Source organism: Monocercomonoides exilis, assembly GCF_001643675.1.
Source record: "Monocercomonoides exilis strain PA203 chromosome Unknown scaffold7-2047599, whole genome shotgun sequence".
In the NCBI taxonomy this organism is placed as follows: Eukaryota; Preaxostyla; order Oxymonadida; family Polymastigidae; genus Monocercomonoides; species Monocercomonoides exilis.
Genome location: NW_027150552.1, coordinates 1,508,644 through 1,526,393, shown reverse-complemented (window position 1 = coordinate 1,526,393; position 17,750 = coordinate 1,508,644). Strand labels below are relative to the sequence as shown.

Sequence of the window (17,750 nt, the reverse complement as noted above, 5' to 3'; positions counted from 1 at the left end):
TCCTTTGAACCGTTATTTCTAATAGCAAATTGAATTACATTTGTTTACGGGGGTTTGATGGCGTTTTACCCGCCAGTTCTGTTTCCATTCGGGGCATTCGAAGAGATGTTAATGCCACCAACGTTTGACAAGCTATTATAAAAAATTTATTTTGCATCCTTTCGATATTTTTAGTTCATCAATGGCAGGGTTATATCAACAGCAACAGCCATCCAGACCGCCTAAAAATGCACAAGAATGGTTTGATGCGCAACAAGGAATACAGGCACCAAAGAAGCATCATCATGAATCGTCATCCTCTTCAAAATCGTCAACTCACAGTGAGTCTTCAAAAACAAGCTCTCAACAATTAAACATAAATTCATCTGTATTCGTACCGAAACTCAATGTAAAGATTTCTAATTCAAAATCGAAATCAAAGCATAAAGAAGCAAAATCCGCAAAAGTCACCGATTCTGTGCCTCAGAAATCATCAGAAGAAACAAAACCATCCCATTCATTAAATGAGCGAAATCGCCAAACAGATTCGAATAAAACTAAAGAAAATTCAAATAAAGACTTACCGGTTAAATCTTCAGAAACAAAACAGCAATCGATTGAAGAGAAGAAAGAAAAAGATGTTGAAACGATTGAGAAGAAAGAAGAAACATCAAATGAGGTCTCTTCCACAACACTGAAACTTGTTGATAGAATATTCGTTCCAAAAATGAATATTGCAAATATTCCACATCGATCTCATGGCTCTCATTCAAAAAAGGAGAAAAAAGAAAGTTCTTCAAATTCACAAATCAAAAAACTCCCTGAAAAATCTACAAGCTATTTGATTTTTGAAGCTTCTCATCCGGGTTCTAAGCCGAAAGCTACACCTGTTCCATTTTACAAGCGGAATAAGAAAGATACAAAAAAGATAGAGCAAGATCTCTCAAAAGAAGTTTGCGGTGAAGAAATGCCAAAAGATTCTGAATTACTCAAAAATCAAGAAATGCAAAGCAGCAACTTTATCAATTCACAAACAAGCGCAAATGAAAAATGTTCTCCTCATTCTGATGCAATTTCTCCAGAGCACATTCAAACAGGCGTCTCATCTGAATGCGCAGAAGGAATTGAATCCGTTACTGAAATCTCCACTAAATCCTTTACACCACAAGATTCATCAACTTCTTCATCCACTCATACACCTTCAGTATCTTCGTTACTTCAGCCGCAAACACAGTCACCATCCTACACAAACTCTGAGCCATCGGCGCCTCTTTCCCCACATTCCGGCACATCCTCTGCCCCAAATCATGCCGATAACCAGCCATCTCCTTCTTCCTTTGCACGCGCCCCTGTGCTCATCTCGCAGCAGCCTGAGCACGTCTCCCCTACAGGCGGAAACCTCTCTGCTGCCTGCCCGATGCCTGCAAAGCCTGTCGTCCTGTCGATCCCTCCTTCACCGGGAGCCTCTCCTCTGCTCCCGACACCCGCTCCATTCGCCTCGCGCCTGTCAAACACAGCTGCCCCTCCAAACAGCTCCGCGCCGCTTCTTCCTTCATTTCAACTGCATCAAGCCCAAAACCAAAGTGCTGTCCAGAGCGGCAAGGCAAAGGCAACTTACTCGTCTTCTTCATCTGCTGCTGCTGCTGCTATTGGTGGTGGTGGAGGTGGTAGTCTTTCATCATCTGCAGCGCTTCTTCCTTCGCCCGAGTCCCAGGGCCTTCTGCCAGCCGCTGTGCCGTATGCCCACCAGCCTCCGCTGCAGCCGCTGGGCTCGCAGGCGTATCTTTCTCATCCCACTGGGCCTGCCCTTGCTGCTCTTGCAAAGACAAACACACAGGCAGCGATGCTTCCGACGCCGCAGATGGCTTTCTTTGAGTCTTCCGGCGAGCTCTTCCAGACGGCGCAGACTGCCCCCATTCTGTCGGGGGCGCCGCTGAAGGAGCCTGCGCAGCTGCTTCATTCGCGTTCGGTTAATTCACCACAACAGCAGATATCACCTTTGTCTTCTCATTCACTCTCTTCTTCTACTTCTCCTCACCCTGCACACTCTGCCATTTCCCTGCAGCAGCCGCATGCTGCTCATCTGATTCATCCAGGGTCGGTTCCTTTGACGGATTTCCCTTCGCTTCCAAATTCTAAGAACAAGCAGAAAGAAAAGCAAGCTACGGCATCTGCGCAGTCATCTTCACATTCAGCTGTTTCCAATGAAAGTAATAAGAAAAAGCAACAAAAAAACAAATCTCAAAAAGATAAAAAGAAACAAAACAAACAAAAGGGAAAACAACAAAAGGATAAATAGAAAATTACAATACTTTGTTTTTTCCATATCACATTTATTTATCAAACAAAATCTTTAATTGGATATACCCCATTATTCTATCTTTTTCGTTAAGATCTAACTCCAACGACGATTTCATTAAAATTTCAAAGTCTTTATCTTAAATAAATAAACTATGAGTAAACCAAAAAGGAAGACAAATGAACAACTTATCGCCATTCTTCAAGAAGAAAGGCAAAGACCTCCAAATCAATTTTGTGCTGATTGCCTATCCAGAGGTTAATTCTTTGTTATTTTTGCTTTCCCCATAAAAGACTTTTTTCATTTGAATGTGCAATAATTTATCCGTATTTTATTTGGATCAGGTGCCGAGTGGACATCAACAAACTTGGGAATTTTTATATGCATCAACTGCTCAGGGATTCATAGAGGATTAGGAACAATGTACTCTAAAGTTAAATCATCAAAAATGGATCAATGGAGTCAAGAGCAAGTCGATGTTTGATTTTGAGCAATCCTTATATTTATTTTTTGAAAAAAATTTATATTAATTCTTTATTTCAAAGTTCATGTTGAACATGGGAAATGACAGAGCTAACTCTATCTGGGAAGCAACTCTTCCTCGTCCTTTTGTACGCCCAAAAGAAACAGGGTTTATTTGACATTTTATAATTGATTTAATTTTAATAATAATAATTATTTTTTGAAATTATTAAAGAAAACTTACGGAATTTATTCGTCATAAATACGTGGATCGTGTTTGGGTCAGAAGAGACATTCCTTTTCCTAAATGTTATGATTCTTTATTGCCACTTTTGCCTGTTATGCCTTATTTGAAACCTTTGATATCTACTGATCCTCCTCTTGAACGTTTACCACTGAAATGCGAAGAAAAAGAATTAGAACGCAAAAAAAGAAAGGAAGATTCGAAAAAAGATAGAGATAGAAAAGATGACAGTTCAGACAGTTCGACAAGCAAAACAAGCTCTGAAAGGGAAAAGCCCAAACAGAAAAGAGATGCCAGTGTGTCTTCGAGCGAAACAGACGAAGAAGAGCAATGGAGAGAACGGAGAAGGCGAAAGGAGAAGGAACGGGAAGCCCGAAGACAGCGCGAACGAGAAGAGAAGCGATCAAGAGAAGACAAAGACAAAGACAGGCGTGAGAAAGAAGAGAAAGAAGACAAGAAGCGGAGAAAAAGCGAAAAGTCACGGAGATCCGAATCTCCTCCTCTCATCAGCTTTGATGCAGATTTCCCGTGCGCCAGGTCTTCACCATCGCCGCCAGCCTCAACGACACCAAAGTCTGGTTCACGAGCACTTTTGACGCCTTCCTCGTCTGCCTCTCTCATCTCAAGCACACCAGATGCACATTCAGAGGGCTTATCATCATCATCATCTGCTTCTGCATTCCCTGGGAGTTCATCAGGGCTGATTGTTTATTCCTCCACACAGACACCTGTGCGCTCTTCCCACACGCCTGTTGTAACCTCCTCCCATCAGTCTCCCCATTCTTCGCCTGCTTCATCTCCTCAGCCATCTCCTAGATTATTGCAGTCAACATCCACCTCATCGTTTTCATCATCTTCATCGACTTCTTCTTCTTCATTATCATCTGTTGCTACTCCGCTTGCATCACCCTCTCCTTCGCCTGAGCTAATAGCGTCGTTTGTGGATGAGCTGTTTTCGGCGCCTCCTTCTTCCACGTCGTCTCCTGCTGTGACTGCAATACCGCATCCGATGCAGAAGAGAGGGAAAGAGGAAGGCAGCAGAGGAGGAGGAGGAAGAAGCCACCACAGCTCCCGGAACAGCTTGAATATAGGAGATTCGGAGAGAGACAAGGATAGAGTGAGAAAAGTGAGGTTTGATACAGAGGGCAATGGGGGAAGGAAAGGAAGTATAAGAAATAGAGCTTATGAATCTGGAGGTAGTGATGACGATGACGATGATGATGATGTGGATGACTATGAAGATGGCATACGCCATGTGAGTGAGGATGAGACAGGAGATGATTCGTTGACTGATGAAGGAAGCAGAAGAGGCGCAAAGGGAAGCACAAAAAGAGGGAAAGACGATGTGAAGGTGAGAAAGGCGTCAAGAGAACAGGACAGGGATAAAACAGCGGAAAGCGAGAAGAGAGAAAGAGAAAGAGAAAAAGAAAAGGAGAAGGATAAAGACAAAGAAAGAGACAGAGACAGAGACAGAGATCGAAAGAAAGAGAGAGAAAGCGGAGCTGTTTTGTCTGTCAATCCGCAAGCTCCTGACGAACAGCTGCTGGAAGAGCGAAGTAGAAGACGAAGAGAGAGAGAAAAGGAAAAAGAGAGGCAGAGAAAGAAAGAGAAAGAGAGAGATCGAGAAAGAGATAAAGATAGAGAGAAAGACAAAGACAAAGACAGAAAGAAGAAGAGCAAGAAGCACAGATCGAGTTCAGAGCATTCAGACCACTCAGAACACAGCTCTTCCGACGAGGATTCGCCTTTGATAGACGCTGGCTTCGTCCACACGCGCGCCTCCTCGGTGTATTCCTTCCCTTTTGGCAGTAATTCTCCTTCTCCGTCGCCTTCTCCTTCTCTTTCGATGTCTCCTTCTCATTCTCCTTCTGTCGCTTCTGCCACCTCTCTTTCGCTGAACCCTGCTCCATTTGCACTATCATCATCTTCTTCTTCCTCTTCCTCTTCTTCCTTCTCTTTTTCTGATGATCCAAGCAAGTCACCAAGCATCCATTCTGACTCAACTCCTGCTCCTGTTTCCTTTGCTGTGTTGTCAACATCCCTTGACAATTCTTCTTCTTCTTCTTCTTCTTCTTCCCCTCCTCCGCCTCTTCCTTTTGCCTCTGCTACTCAAACTCCTGTGAGAGATTCTCATCATTCCAGACACTCTTCCCGCTCTTCTCACTCGTCTCGTTCTTCGCATAATCATCATGCTTCTCATTCCTCCTCTTCCTCTTCCTCTTCTTCGTCATCTTCATCTACTTCCTCCTCCTCTTCTTCTTCTTCTTTTCTTCTCTCTCCATCGTCCCAGACTTCAATTCCTCCGATTCCATCTCGCCTTTCTGATGTTCTTCCGTCTTCGTCGCCTCGTGAGGAAATTCTTTCTCTCTTCTCTTAATATACGCACTCTGCTGCTGTGGCATTGTTTCTTATATTTTATTTGATTTTATTTGATTTTATTTATTTTCAATTTTTAGCACTTTTTTTTTTAATGGTTTTATAATCTTTTTTAAGAAAAAGAATTATTTGCGACTTTGTTCTTTCACTTTTTGTAAACTCGTTGATAGAAACGAGTTGTTTTATGGATGAATTGCAATATCACTCACTCTTAACTTTGATTCCTTTCTTTAACTTAAATCATCTTTTTTTATTAATATCATTAATTATGCATGTTAGAATTATTGATTTTATTTTTCCCATTGCTTTCAACTTATAATAATCTGTTTTTTTCACTGTGTATTTTTTTTTTTTTTTTTGGCAGTTCTTTTTAATTTGGAAATTAATTTATTTCTGATAGCACATCAATCAACATACATAAAATTGTGTGAGTGATGCTAAGAAAAATGTTAAATTTTTCTGTTATAACAGAATTTTCAATAAAAATGAATGGCAGGTCCTTAGCAAAATTCTTTTATAATTCCGAGAGATTTGTTTTTGACACGTAAAAATCAAAAAGTATTCAAATTCAATATCAAATATATTATGCTTCAAAATAGCATTGATTCCAAAAAACAATCTTTTCCCAAAATGTTTAAATATATGCTTTTCAACAAATAAAAAAAAATTCTTCAAAACATTTTCATATTTGAAATCACAAAAATAACAACATCGTTTTGTAATTTTTTCAAAGAAAATAATAATTGAAAAACAAAAAAGATGAAGAACTGTTTCGATGAAAAAGATTGTGAAAGAGAAATATTCTAATTAACATGTGAGCGTAACACTTTATAATTTTGGATTTTTCCAAGAATAGATAACATGGCTGATCCTTTTTGAAATCATTCTTTCGTTCGAGTTTTTATTAAAGTTTTAATCTCAATGGGATTTGTATTGAAGTGTTAGTTTTGCTTTTTAATTTGGGGGAAAAGTCGGGTTTTCAAGTTTTTTTTTGCACGAAGAAATAGATTATTGTTTCTCTCATTTCTTTAGCAAACAACCACAGATGTCAAAAGAAATTTGATTTTTGTATCCGAAAGCAAACATCATTGATATAATAACCTGAAGTTTTGTGATCTCATATGCATTTCAATAAACGAACCCAATTTTCTCATGTATTTTGTTCACATTAATTTTATCAAAAGTGCAAGACATTTTAATGAAAATTCATAGGGAAAAAGTTTTTGTCCCATATCATTTACAAAATGTTTTTTCAGTTTAAAGTTCATTTTGTCACAAATCCCATTGAGATTATAATTTTGATCAAAACTCGAACGAAAGTGTGATTTCAAAAAGGATCAGCCACATAATGTCATCGTAACATTTTCAAGAGCCTCTTATCATTTTTTTAAACAACCATTTTATTTATGAAATAAATATGGGAGAGTATTATTGAATTCATTTTTTATCATTCATTATTTTTGGTTCAAAAAATTCACTTGAATGCCAATAAGTGATCACAGAAAAGAAAAAAGGTTCAATAAAGGCATCTTCAACTTTATTTCCGCTGAGACATTTATTAATAAAACAACTGTGAATTTTTCGTATTGAAATTCTGAACCTCCTCCCATATGCAAACAACGTTAGAAAATTTTCTTCACCGAAGATTGATATAATTTCAAAAATAATCACCCATATTTTTTTGAGAATATTTTTGTTTTGCAATTAAAATAAATGAATATGGGCCATTGTTTTTGAAACCATATAATTTCATTTAAAATTTTCTGTTCGAGAATTAACTTTGAATATTGATTTGAAGCACTGAAATGTCAAAACTTTTTTCTTTCATGATTTTTTTAGTGATTTCAATCTTTTGCTTCGTTATTTCAAAAATTTGTCATGCTTTTTTCTTTCGAATGAATAATTCTACTCCATATAAATAAAACTATTGAAAAATCAACACTCCGAAAAAAATTCTTATTATTTTAAATAATCACACGCATGCATTGTTGTTGAGAAAGAAAGAAAAATCACAAAATAATGAAGGATGGATCTGTGTGATTGTTTTCAAATAAAAAATTCAAAATAATACCAATTAATATATCTTTTCAAAAAATTGAAAAAGCAAATTTTGATGTGCATTAAAAGTTTTCACAAATTTCACGTTAAATAATTTCAAAAACTCATCTCAATAAATGGCAAATAAAACAATTGATTTTCATTTTTCTTTTGAATGAAAAAGAACATGTCAATGTCATAAAGTTTTTGGAATTGATAATTATCACCTCATAAATAGTTGTGATTATGAAAATTTTCACTCACATATTGTTATTGAATTGTTTCTTTGGGTTTTCACATACTGAAATTGAATGAATACAAAAAAAAGTAAAATTTTTGTTGATGACCACCCATATTTCAAAAAATGATATATGAATCTTTTTAATATCTGGTTTAAACATTAAAAACTTTTCGATATGATGAGTTGTTGGAAAAAAGAGGAAAAAATCGAAATGAAAAAAAAAACCGTTCAAACTTGAAATAGGAAATAATTTTTCAAAGACCAATTTTTCCAATACAGTCTTAACCGGATATAATCACATCGGTTTTTTTACAACTTTTTGTGACTATATCCGATTGTGATTATACACGATAATGCTTTTCACAGAAAAAAATAAAAATTAATTTGTTAATTAATTAATTTTGGGACGATTTTTTTCTTTTTGGAAATTCTACACAAATACACTTTTTTCACTTGCTTGAACAATTTTTATCACAAATACACATTATTTTGACTTATTTGAGAACATTTTTGAAAAAGCGAAAAATTGTTATTTTTGATCAAAAAATCAATTTTTCTATGAAAAAATCACCCATTACGATAAAAAATGTGATAATATAATTTCAGCCCTGTGATTTTATGCGATGGAAAATGAATGAAAAATTGGCCAAAAATGTCGGTGCATCGAAAAATGTGACTATAGGCGAATGTGATAATATTCGACGTGATTATATCCGGTTTCGACTGTAATCGAAAATTAAACATTAGTTTCATTTTGTTTTTCATGATGTTTATCAAATAATGAAAACGCATTCCTATATCGAATATTTGATTGCTAACAAAAATTACCAACAAAATGGGTTCATTTTTTGAGATACGCATGAGGTCACTAAACTTAATGTTTTTGAATAATTAATACAGTTATCGCATAAAATACCGGACATCGCACAAAATACAGGACAAGATCGATTTAACAATAACTGCAAGAGGAATAACACTGACAATTTCCCTCAAAATATATCTCATCAATGAAAACTCATTTGATATACAAAACTCTCAAAATGGCTTCATTTGTGCTCAGAAAAAAATTATTTTTGAAATCTTGGAGAAAGCAGTTTTTGAGTTTTGCCGAGATTTCAAAAATAATTTTTTCTCTGAGCACAAATGAAGTCATTTTGAAAGTCTCGTTTATCAATTGAGTTTGCATTGATAAGATATATTTTGATGAAATTTGTCGGAATTATTCCTCATGCAGTTATAGTTCAATCGATCTTGTCCGGTATTTTTTGCGATGACTGTACATGTTAAAAAATATGTTATTGCACTTTATAAACAAATCTGAGAAGGTTTATTGATATAATAAGTGAAACAAGAATTTAATTCTTTGCACAAAAAAAAGCTTGATAGTTTGACATTAACTCTGTGTAACCAGATATTATTTGTCTAATCAATTACTTTTTTTCAATGAACAAAGTGATATCGCTCATTATCACAATCGGATATATTCTGATGAAATTGAAAGGAACTTGACGCGATTGAAAACAGTTTAGTCTGCTTTATCATTTGGTGAATTGAAATAAAAATTGTGTTTCATCTGATTACAAAGATGGTGGGATTTGATTCACACAGTCAATATGATAAGCGATTAATTAATAAAAAGTTATGGAGTTTATATTGAAAATTTTGCATAATTCTTTGATATACTCGTTTCTCAAAATTGAAATCTACAATCATTGCAATGAAAATATTTAAAAAGAATTTCTGAATATTTATGAAAAAATGAAAAAGAAGAGATCTCTGTTCAAAATGTTGATTTTTTTTAAATAAAAAAAGAACCACAAATGCGAAAAAATGCAATTACACCATTCACTTCCAACGTTATTGTGTGACGAAAAATGAATGAAATAATTAGTAACTATTCGCGAACAGTATTATGTTATTGCGACCGATGTAATTTATGTTCGATGCGATTTATTCAAGTTTTGACATTTCCATTTTTTTTCCCAACTGTCGAATCTTCCTTTTCATAATTTTTCTGGTTAAAGTTGTTCTTCAGTTTCTATTTTTTCGAGAAAAGTTACAGCTATCTTTGTTTTGTCCTTCTTCGTCCTCTAATTTTCTTTAAACAAAGGAAAAAGAAGGAGTTGAACAGCTGATGTTGCATTGTGCTTTGCTTCCATCAGCAGCTTATTTTGAGAAATCAAAGTTCAACAATCAATAAAAAAAACATAAAAAATATGAATCTTTTTTGAAATGAGGATGTTTTTTGAGGAGAATAATGTTTGACAATTACTAATTTTCATTTCTAATGAATAGATAAAATACCAAAATAGTTTATTATTTCTATGAATGAGAGATTTATTTTTCAAAACAAATGAGAATAATTCTAACATGATGATGTTTGAGAGATTGTTGAAAGCATTGAAAGAAAATTAATAAAAGAAAGAATTTTTGATTCGAATAAAATGATTAAAAAAGATGATTTCAAAGTCAATGAAAAATGAAAAAATTTCAAATTAAAATGCTTGTGAACAAAAGAGAGAGCCAGTTGATTCCATAAAGTTATTGACAATTGAATTATTTCGAAACACAACGATGGTTCCCATATTGAAAAGATATTTAAACATTTCATCTTTATTTTTTCTTTTGACAACAATCATCCGAGATGCTCAGATAGAAAAAAAAAAAGAAGAACCCTCTTCAAGCATTGAAAAAGCACGTTCGTCGTGTTTTATCTGCTTCAATGATCGCTTTTCCTTCTGAAAATGAAGCGGCCATTGCTGACTATAAAAAGTGTTGTGAAAAATCAATGTGTGAGGCACAACAACAAATGAGTTACTCACATAAAAATCAGAAATACAAATAAAAATATAAATATAACAAAACAAACAACAAAAAAATATGAACAATTCAACCATTCAGAAAAGAAAAAGTGAGCGAGAGAAATAATTTGTCAAAACATTTGAAGAAGCATATCTCAAAACACAGTTGTTATGTGACAAAATATTAAACGCAAAAATAGTGAAGAAACAATCAATCAAACAAACAAAAAGACAAGTGAGATCACAAATATCGATGCAAAAAGTGACAAAAGGATTCAAACAGCCAATATAATCATCAAAAGAACATCTCATTAGCAAGAAAACTCCTCATGATTGATCGGCATTCGAAACCCTCAGCATCACAAAAGCATCAACAAAATGAAGAGGCGATGTGAAAACTCGAAATGGCTTCCAGATTTCAGACAGGTGACAAAAATACAAACAAAAATGTGAATTACAACAACAACAACCAAAATAAAATCAAAATTGATGTGTTTGTGGTGGTGCAATGCTTTTCTTTTTTTTTATAGCCAGCAGCCTTTCATTTTCTTTCCTCTTCCCCTTCTCCATGCACAGTGACAGCTTCTTTTCAACACTGCTTTCTGCAACTCTTGACTGTTCCAATACATGGTTCAAAGCATTCGCGTGCTCATCTAATTTTCATTCCCTCATGCGCATCCTTCTTCATCCACTGCCCCCATTCAGTCTTCGGTGAATATTGCATCTGTTGCTGTCACAATTATTGCTTCTTCTGGAAAGTGCCCAATCAGCCACCGCTTCACATCTGTCAGCGTCGGCCTCTCTGTCAAATCCCCCAGCACACACTTCTTCACAAACTCTCTTCCCCACTCGCACTCAACAACCCCAATATTCGGACGCTCCCCATTCACAATCTTCTGTCCAGCAATTTCTGCCTCATACTCCCCAAACGGAACATGAAGCGTCAGGCACTCCCACAGCATCATCCCAATCGAGAATGCCACCGACTCCTTCGTTGCTTCCCTCTTCTTGTTCATCAGCAGCTCAGGCGCCTTCCATCTCAGACACTCTTTTTTGAAATTGTCATCCTCGTCCTCAAACGCAGATGAGGGCAATGAGTCACTTTCATCATCACTTGCAGATGTCGCAATGGTTGAAGATGAGATGGAAGAAGAATCCGAATCATCATCAGACAAGAAGTCTGAATGCATGACAATGCAGATGACCATGTGCTCAGAGAACAATACAATGTGGGGACTCAAACTGGATAATGTCTGAAGTGGGTTTTCCATCTCATCAAATGAATGGAGAGCCCCATTCGCCACCCAAAACAACACCTGTGCAGCTGTGTGCTCTCTCTCAGTCAATGTGCCTATCGCCATCTCCTTCTTCTCGTTCCTTCCGTGCAACAACATGAACAGAGAATCTCGCAGATCCACAATCAGTTTCTCATGAGGCGATGAGCAGGCCATTGCATCCACCAGATTCGACATCGATGAGGTGGTCGGGCACAGATCTTCTCCACGAACAAAAGTTGAATCTGAATCAGTTGAACAAGTTGATGAAATGGAAGGTGAAGGCGATCTCTTTCTTGAAGCATCATCTCCTTCTTTCTCATCAACCTTCTCCAACACCCAATCAGGGATCTTGTCTGAATCTCTTCCCAAAATATATTCTGTCGATCCACTCTCAGATAGAAGATGCTCCGATGACTCTGAATGTTCCATATTCGAATCATAGACCCTCTTCTTGATCCTTTCTTCGTTCTTCTTCTCTCCTTCCCTCTCTGCTCTCATCCACTGCTCCTCAGGAGACATCTCCATTGTCACCATCTCAAACGCTTTCGGATCTTTTCTGATGTTGTCATTCACAATCTCTCTCAGATCTTCTGCTTCATTCTTCACCTTCCTCCATCGAACAATGAAGATAATTGATACAATCAGAACAATCAAAAACATTATTGCAAATATCACAATCACAATCAATGCCCATGATGATTTTTCTTCGTTCCCACTTTCAGTTATTCTTTCATCTCCTTTTGGCTGAGTGATGCTCGCATTCTTCAAAATGAATGAATTGGTTGATGATGGAGAATTTGAGTTTCCAAACAAAATAGAAACACTCACCTCTATTTCATTTCCACAACTGCTGATGAGATCTTTTGCCACACTCCCTTCAACTTCTCTTTCGGATAAAAACCCATTTGAATCAAAATCATAATGTTCAATCTCTTTCTCTTCTCCTTTCCTCTTCACAACTGCGAATGACAGATTACATGGAATAAGAAGCATCCCTTTGAATGTCAGTTTCATTCTATCTGTTTCTTCTTTTGCTTCCACACTCTCTAATACAGGAATGAAAAATGATGAATCCCTTTCTGAAGCTATCCCTTCAAAACTGCATCCTTCATTCAACATCCAAAAAGAAGTATTATCCTTCCATCCATCTCCTCCTTTCAAACTCATCACATTCAATGTTCCTGAGTCTGAACAGATGATATTCCTTCTCAGTGATGGATATCCTTCAATGGATGGATTATTGTTCTCAAATCTTCCCTCATTAACAGTCATTTCCCCTCCACTCATTGTTATTCCACCTTCTGGTGAATTCGATATTGTTATGTCTTTCATCAAAACAGAACTCTTCACAACATCAACAAGAGATCCATCCCATCTGCACTTCTCTTCTTCAATATTCAACTGCTTCTCATTTCTTTCCTTTAAACTTCCATCAAAAATGCAACTATCCGTTTTCACATCCAAACAATTCTCCAATTTCATCAATTTCCCTTTTTTGGTCTTTGAACCGACTCCGCCTATTGTGCAATTTGTCAATTGCATCGTCTTTTTCATTGACAAGCAAGATATCAGTGATTCTCCATTTCCTTCAACTGTGATATTTTCTGTGTTGAAATCCTTGATTGTTAATTGCCCGCATTCATTAATATCAATCAGAGAAGTTTTAATTGTTGAATTGAATATCTCAAACAAATAAATCACTGATGGAAGTGATGATGATAGATATATTGAAGATTTTTGAAGAATAAGATTTGATATTGAGCATCCATCAAGTTGTAATTCTCCTTTTGCCATTTTTATTATGTGGAATTGAATATTTGTAAATTCTGCATTAACTCCTTCTATCAATTGTTTTGTTGTGAACAAGCAATTCATCACTTCAAGAATCCCTCCCTCTGGTGAGATCAGTGAATCATGTGTGGAAGCAAAATTTGAATCAAACACAAAGTTCACTCTCACCAATGAAACTGTTCCTGTTGTCATCACCAATGCCTCTCTTGTTCTTGTCATTCCTGATTTCACTTCAACTTCACAATTTTCTCTGCTCTTCGAACTCAAACTCATCTCCTTCAGATTAATCTCATCACCAATCACACTCTCTTCAACAACAATCATAACACTCATGAAATCTGAAGTTAGATGCATCAACCCATAATCAACTGAATAACATGGAAGTGTGCTTGCTCCACATTGCCTCTCATTCGATCCATTCACACTGCTCACAATGATCGTGTCACCCTGATGAATTGTCACAAAATCAATAAGATCAGTGTCGCTTGAATAATCGCATGAATCTCTTCCATATATTGCATTAATTCGCGAATAATGATTCTCTCGAAGATCAAACCGAAATTGCATTTCATTGATCTGAGATGTGATGTTGAAACACTCAATGAAAATATCATTCCCCACACTTGCTGTGTTTGCACTGAACTTCATCCCCACAAATGAAAAATACAATTCTCCTCTTTCCTTTGTTGCCAAAAACACCCCTCCACCTCTTCCCGTGCTGTCGTTGCAGCTGCAATGGCTGATTGTTGAGTAAACCATCTTCATTGAGCCAGATGCACCCAATGTGAAAAAGATCGCCCCTCCTTTTTCACTTATTTCTGCTTTGTCTTCTGTGATGTTGCTCGAATTCACAACCAAACAAATCTTTTTATCGCTCTTTGACTCCAAAATGCTTGCTCCATTATCGCTTCTCTTCACTCCTGAAAATGATGAATTGTCAATCTCAATATTTTCACATTCTTCATTTTCTCCTTCATTTGTCTTCAATCCTGGTTCGGATTTCTTGATTGACAAAAAGCAACCTCCGCTTTCATTCAACGATTTCACTCGAACATTCACCAAATGGACTGAAACTCCAGCATCGTGAATGGCAAAAATGCTGTTTCCAACATTGCATGATTCCATCGTCAAATCATTCACATCTACAGTTCCTCCAACTGCATCCACAAATACGCAATTGAACCCATTGTTCACTCCCGCTTCTGAATGGAATGAACATCCAGTAATTGTCAACTCACCTTTTCTGTTTGAAATCATTGTTTTGGCTGAATTGTCAAATCCAGTTGACAGTTTCAGTTGGATATTTGTCAATTCAAGATGAATATCATTTACCATGAAATATTCCGGTTGGCTTCCAATTGCCTTTTCAAAATTCAAAGTTGCTTTCACATTCTCTTCTCCCATCTTCACACTCTTTTTGATCTGATAATTGGACATACTGAATGAATCTCGAATAACAGTTGATCCTTCAACCTGAATAGTTTTATTTCCAGTTCCCTTTTCCATGTTTTCCATCCCTTTCCACACCGTTTTGCATGGCTCTTCTTCACTTCCACATCTTGCAACATCAAATCCACTCGATGAGATAAATATCTCAAACGAGCTGTATGGAACGAGGAACATGAATAAATCTTTGTTTGAATGAAAGCTATCGCCTCCAACAAACAAATTGCTGTCATTTATCATTGAGGAATAATCAAATTTGAATGAATTATTTGTCACAGAACTATTCAAATCCTTTCCCAAAATGAACACGTTTTTTCCAATGGAAGCTTTGTTGTTCATAAACGAAGCTGTTTCCAAAAGAAAAGGCTTTTCTTCCAAACAATTTTGGCAATCCAAATACAAAAACCCTCCTTTTCCATTGTTCGATGAAAGCGAACAAGATGACGCATTTGTTGATTTAATAACCAAAACTTCGTCATTTATTAATGTGACTCTTGCAACACCTCCTTCTCCACTGCCCGTGTTCTCAATATTTGAAAAGTTGCTGTTTTCAAACAAAACAGAAGAAGATATCATCAATGGAGATTCACCAAATGAACGCTCTGCAAAACTGCATCCTTCCATTGAACAATTCAACAGTTTCACTTTGCATTTTTCTTCACTTTCTCCTTCATTCACATTTGATGAGAAAAGTGAAAATGAAAACAGCGAGACAGATGATTTCACTTCTGAAATCGTCACAAACTCCAGTTCAACCATCTTCCCTGTCGATTTGATCAAGGAAAATTCAATTGTGTTTTCCTTCCCTCCAACCACACTCATCATGCAGTTCTTCATGTGCAACTCCCCATTTTGAGTGCTTGATCCGATCACTGATGTGATTGTCCTCTCAAAATTCGATGGAACAACAATCCCAATGAACTCCATTTCTGTCAGTGATTCTGTCTTCAGAATGGATTCTTCGGACCCACTCGCTTCTCTTTGGCATTCAATCTCCACAATTGTCTCAGTTTTTGCTTTTATAAGCACTCTTCCCACATCCAAACATCCAGCTACTGTCGATTTCGAACACACAACAATTTCTTCTATTATGTTCTGTGCTCTCTTCAGATGCCCTGCCCCATAGTCCACACTCTTGCATGGCACCTTTTCAATCCCACAATACAATACCTCGATCCCAGATGTTCCATCGATAAACACCTTGTCAGCTTTATATCCGTCCAGAAATATGAACAAGTCCACATCCCAATCTCCGAATTCCTCTGTTCTGTCATGTCCAACAATCGAGTTGTCTTTCTGCGTGATGCTTTTCATGAAGGCGAACAAGGGCTCTTTCACAGAAGCGACAAATGATTCGCACACAAAATACATATCTCTTCCGACACTCGCCTTGTTGCCTGAAAACATCACATTTGTAACGGAAAAGGAGGATTCTGACAATTGTGAGCCTTCATTGAACTCGATCATGAGAGCACCGCCTCTTCCTCCAGAATTTGTATCCTCGCTCACACAGCAGCTGGAGAAGATGGTGTTGCTCACTGAAAACGTATTGTCAGAGGCAGATGAGGCGAATGAGATGCACCCGCCATCGGTGGCAGTCTGTTGGTTCAACTGTTCTGAGTTGATGTTGGTCATGGTGCAGTTGGTGAGGGAGAGGGAGAGGGCAGGGGAGGTGGCAGAGGAGAGGACACAGCTGGCTGGAGTGGCTGTGGAGGTGATGTGGGTGATGTTGGAGGAGTTGATGGTGAGGGGATTTGTGAGGGAGGTGAGGTGGAAGATGCTCTGGCTGCTGAGGGTGAGACTGGTGATTGCTGTGTGGTTGAGGGCGAGGGAGCCAGCAGTGAGGAAGAAGAGGGGAGTTTTTATTGTTATGGAGGTTGTTCCGGTGATGGTGGTTGTGTTGAGGTTGAGGGAAGGGGAGTTATCGGAGAGGTGGAAGAGGATGGGGGTGATAGTGTTTGTGGAGTTGTGGGCGATGGCGAGGGCAGAGACTGTGAGGGAGCCCTGGGTCTGTTGGAAGAGGGCAGACGAGGCAGATGGATCTGGTGAAGAAGATGTCGATGATGAGGGAGAGGATGAAGAAGTTGGTTGGGGAATGCCACTGGAGGCGATGGTGGGGGCAGTTGTACCATTTCCGGTGATTATTGTATTTGGGGCATTGAAAGTGAGTGTCTGAGTTGGAGTGAATGTGGAGTGGAGGAGGATAAGTGAAGCTTCTTTGAAAAAACCAAATCCATAGAGGGCATACTCAATGGTAGCACATGGCTTATTTGCTTCGCCGCAGGCATCAATATCTGATCCGCTGTTGGCAACTATTTTATTTGGCATTACAAATGGGAGCCAGCCATTGAAATTGGCGTTATCAGCTGTTCCAGCATTCCATACTCTTTTTGATGGAGTTGTTGAGCCACAATTTTCAAAAGGAGATTGGGTGATATCACTTCCGTTGAAGAACACATCATTCCCTCTTCCATTTGTGGCAGTATTGCCATCGAAGAAGCAGAACGTGATGAATTTAATTCCATTCATCCAGGAATAAGTTGCATAACAGTAAATGGCAGCACCTCCAAATGAAGAAGAAGCATTCAACATGTTATTGATAAACTGATTCTCAACGATTGAAAACTGAATTGGCTTCGAAGAAGGAGGATTATTGAGTGTTAAAGATCCAGCAGAATCTCCACCAGAATTTGAAATGCACTTGCTTTTGGAAAACTGAAATTGAACAGTTGTTGGATTATAATTTAGTCCAAAAAACCAACCGGTTCCAATACTGCTTGTTATTTTGCAACTTTCC

General features: G+C 37.4%; 3 protein-coding genes across 3 annotated transcripts; 2 read left to right on the top strand and 1 right to left on the bottom strand.

Moving 5' to 3' along the window:
- The first annotated feature begins 14 nt into the window (after positions 1–14).
- On the top strand, positions 15–2,346 carry MONOS_4107 (uncharacterized protein). The gene is made up of 2 exons (XM_067874153.1): positions 15–122; positions 175–2,346. Exons 1-2 carry the CDS (start codon positions 58–60, stop codon positions 2,276–2,278), a joined length of 2,169 nt encoding a protein of 722 aa, XP_067733527.1. The 5' UTR covers positions 15–57; the 3' UTR covers positions 2,279–2,346.
- A 6-nt stretch (positions 2,347–2,352) lies between these two features.
- Positions 2,353–5,807, top strand: MONOS_4108 (Stromal Membrane Associated Protein A). Its single transcript, XM_067874154.1, has 4 exons — positions 2,353–2,535; positions 2,623–2,756; positions 2,824–2,909; positions 2,976–5,807. The coding sequence occupies exons 1-4, from the start codon at positions 2,433–2,435 to the stop codon at positions 5,359–5,361; spliced, it is 2,709 nt and encodes a 902-aa protein (XP_067733526.1). The 5' UTR covers positions 2,353–2,432; the 3' UTR covers positions 5,362–5,807.
- Positions 5,808–11,140: 5,333 nt separating this feature from the next.
- MONOS_79 (uncharacterized protein) lies at positions 11,141–17,545 on the bottom strand (the record flags this gene model as incomplete). Its single annotated transcript, XM_067878262.1, has 1 exon — positions 11,141–17,545. The coding sequence occupies one exon, from the start codon at positions 17,543–17,545 to the stop codon at positions 11,141–11,143; it is 6,405 nt and encodes a 2,134-aa protein (XP_067733525.1).
- Positions 17,546–17,750: the final 205 nt, after the last annotated feature.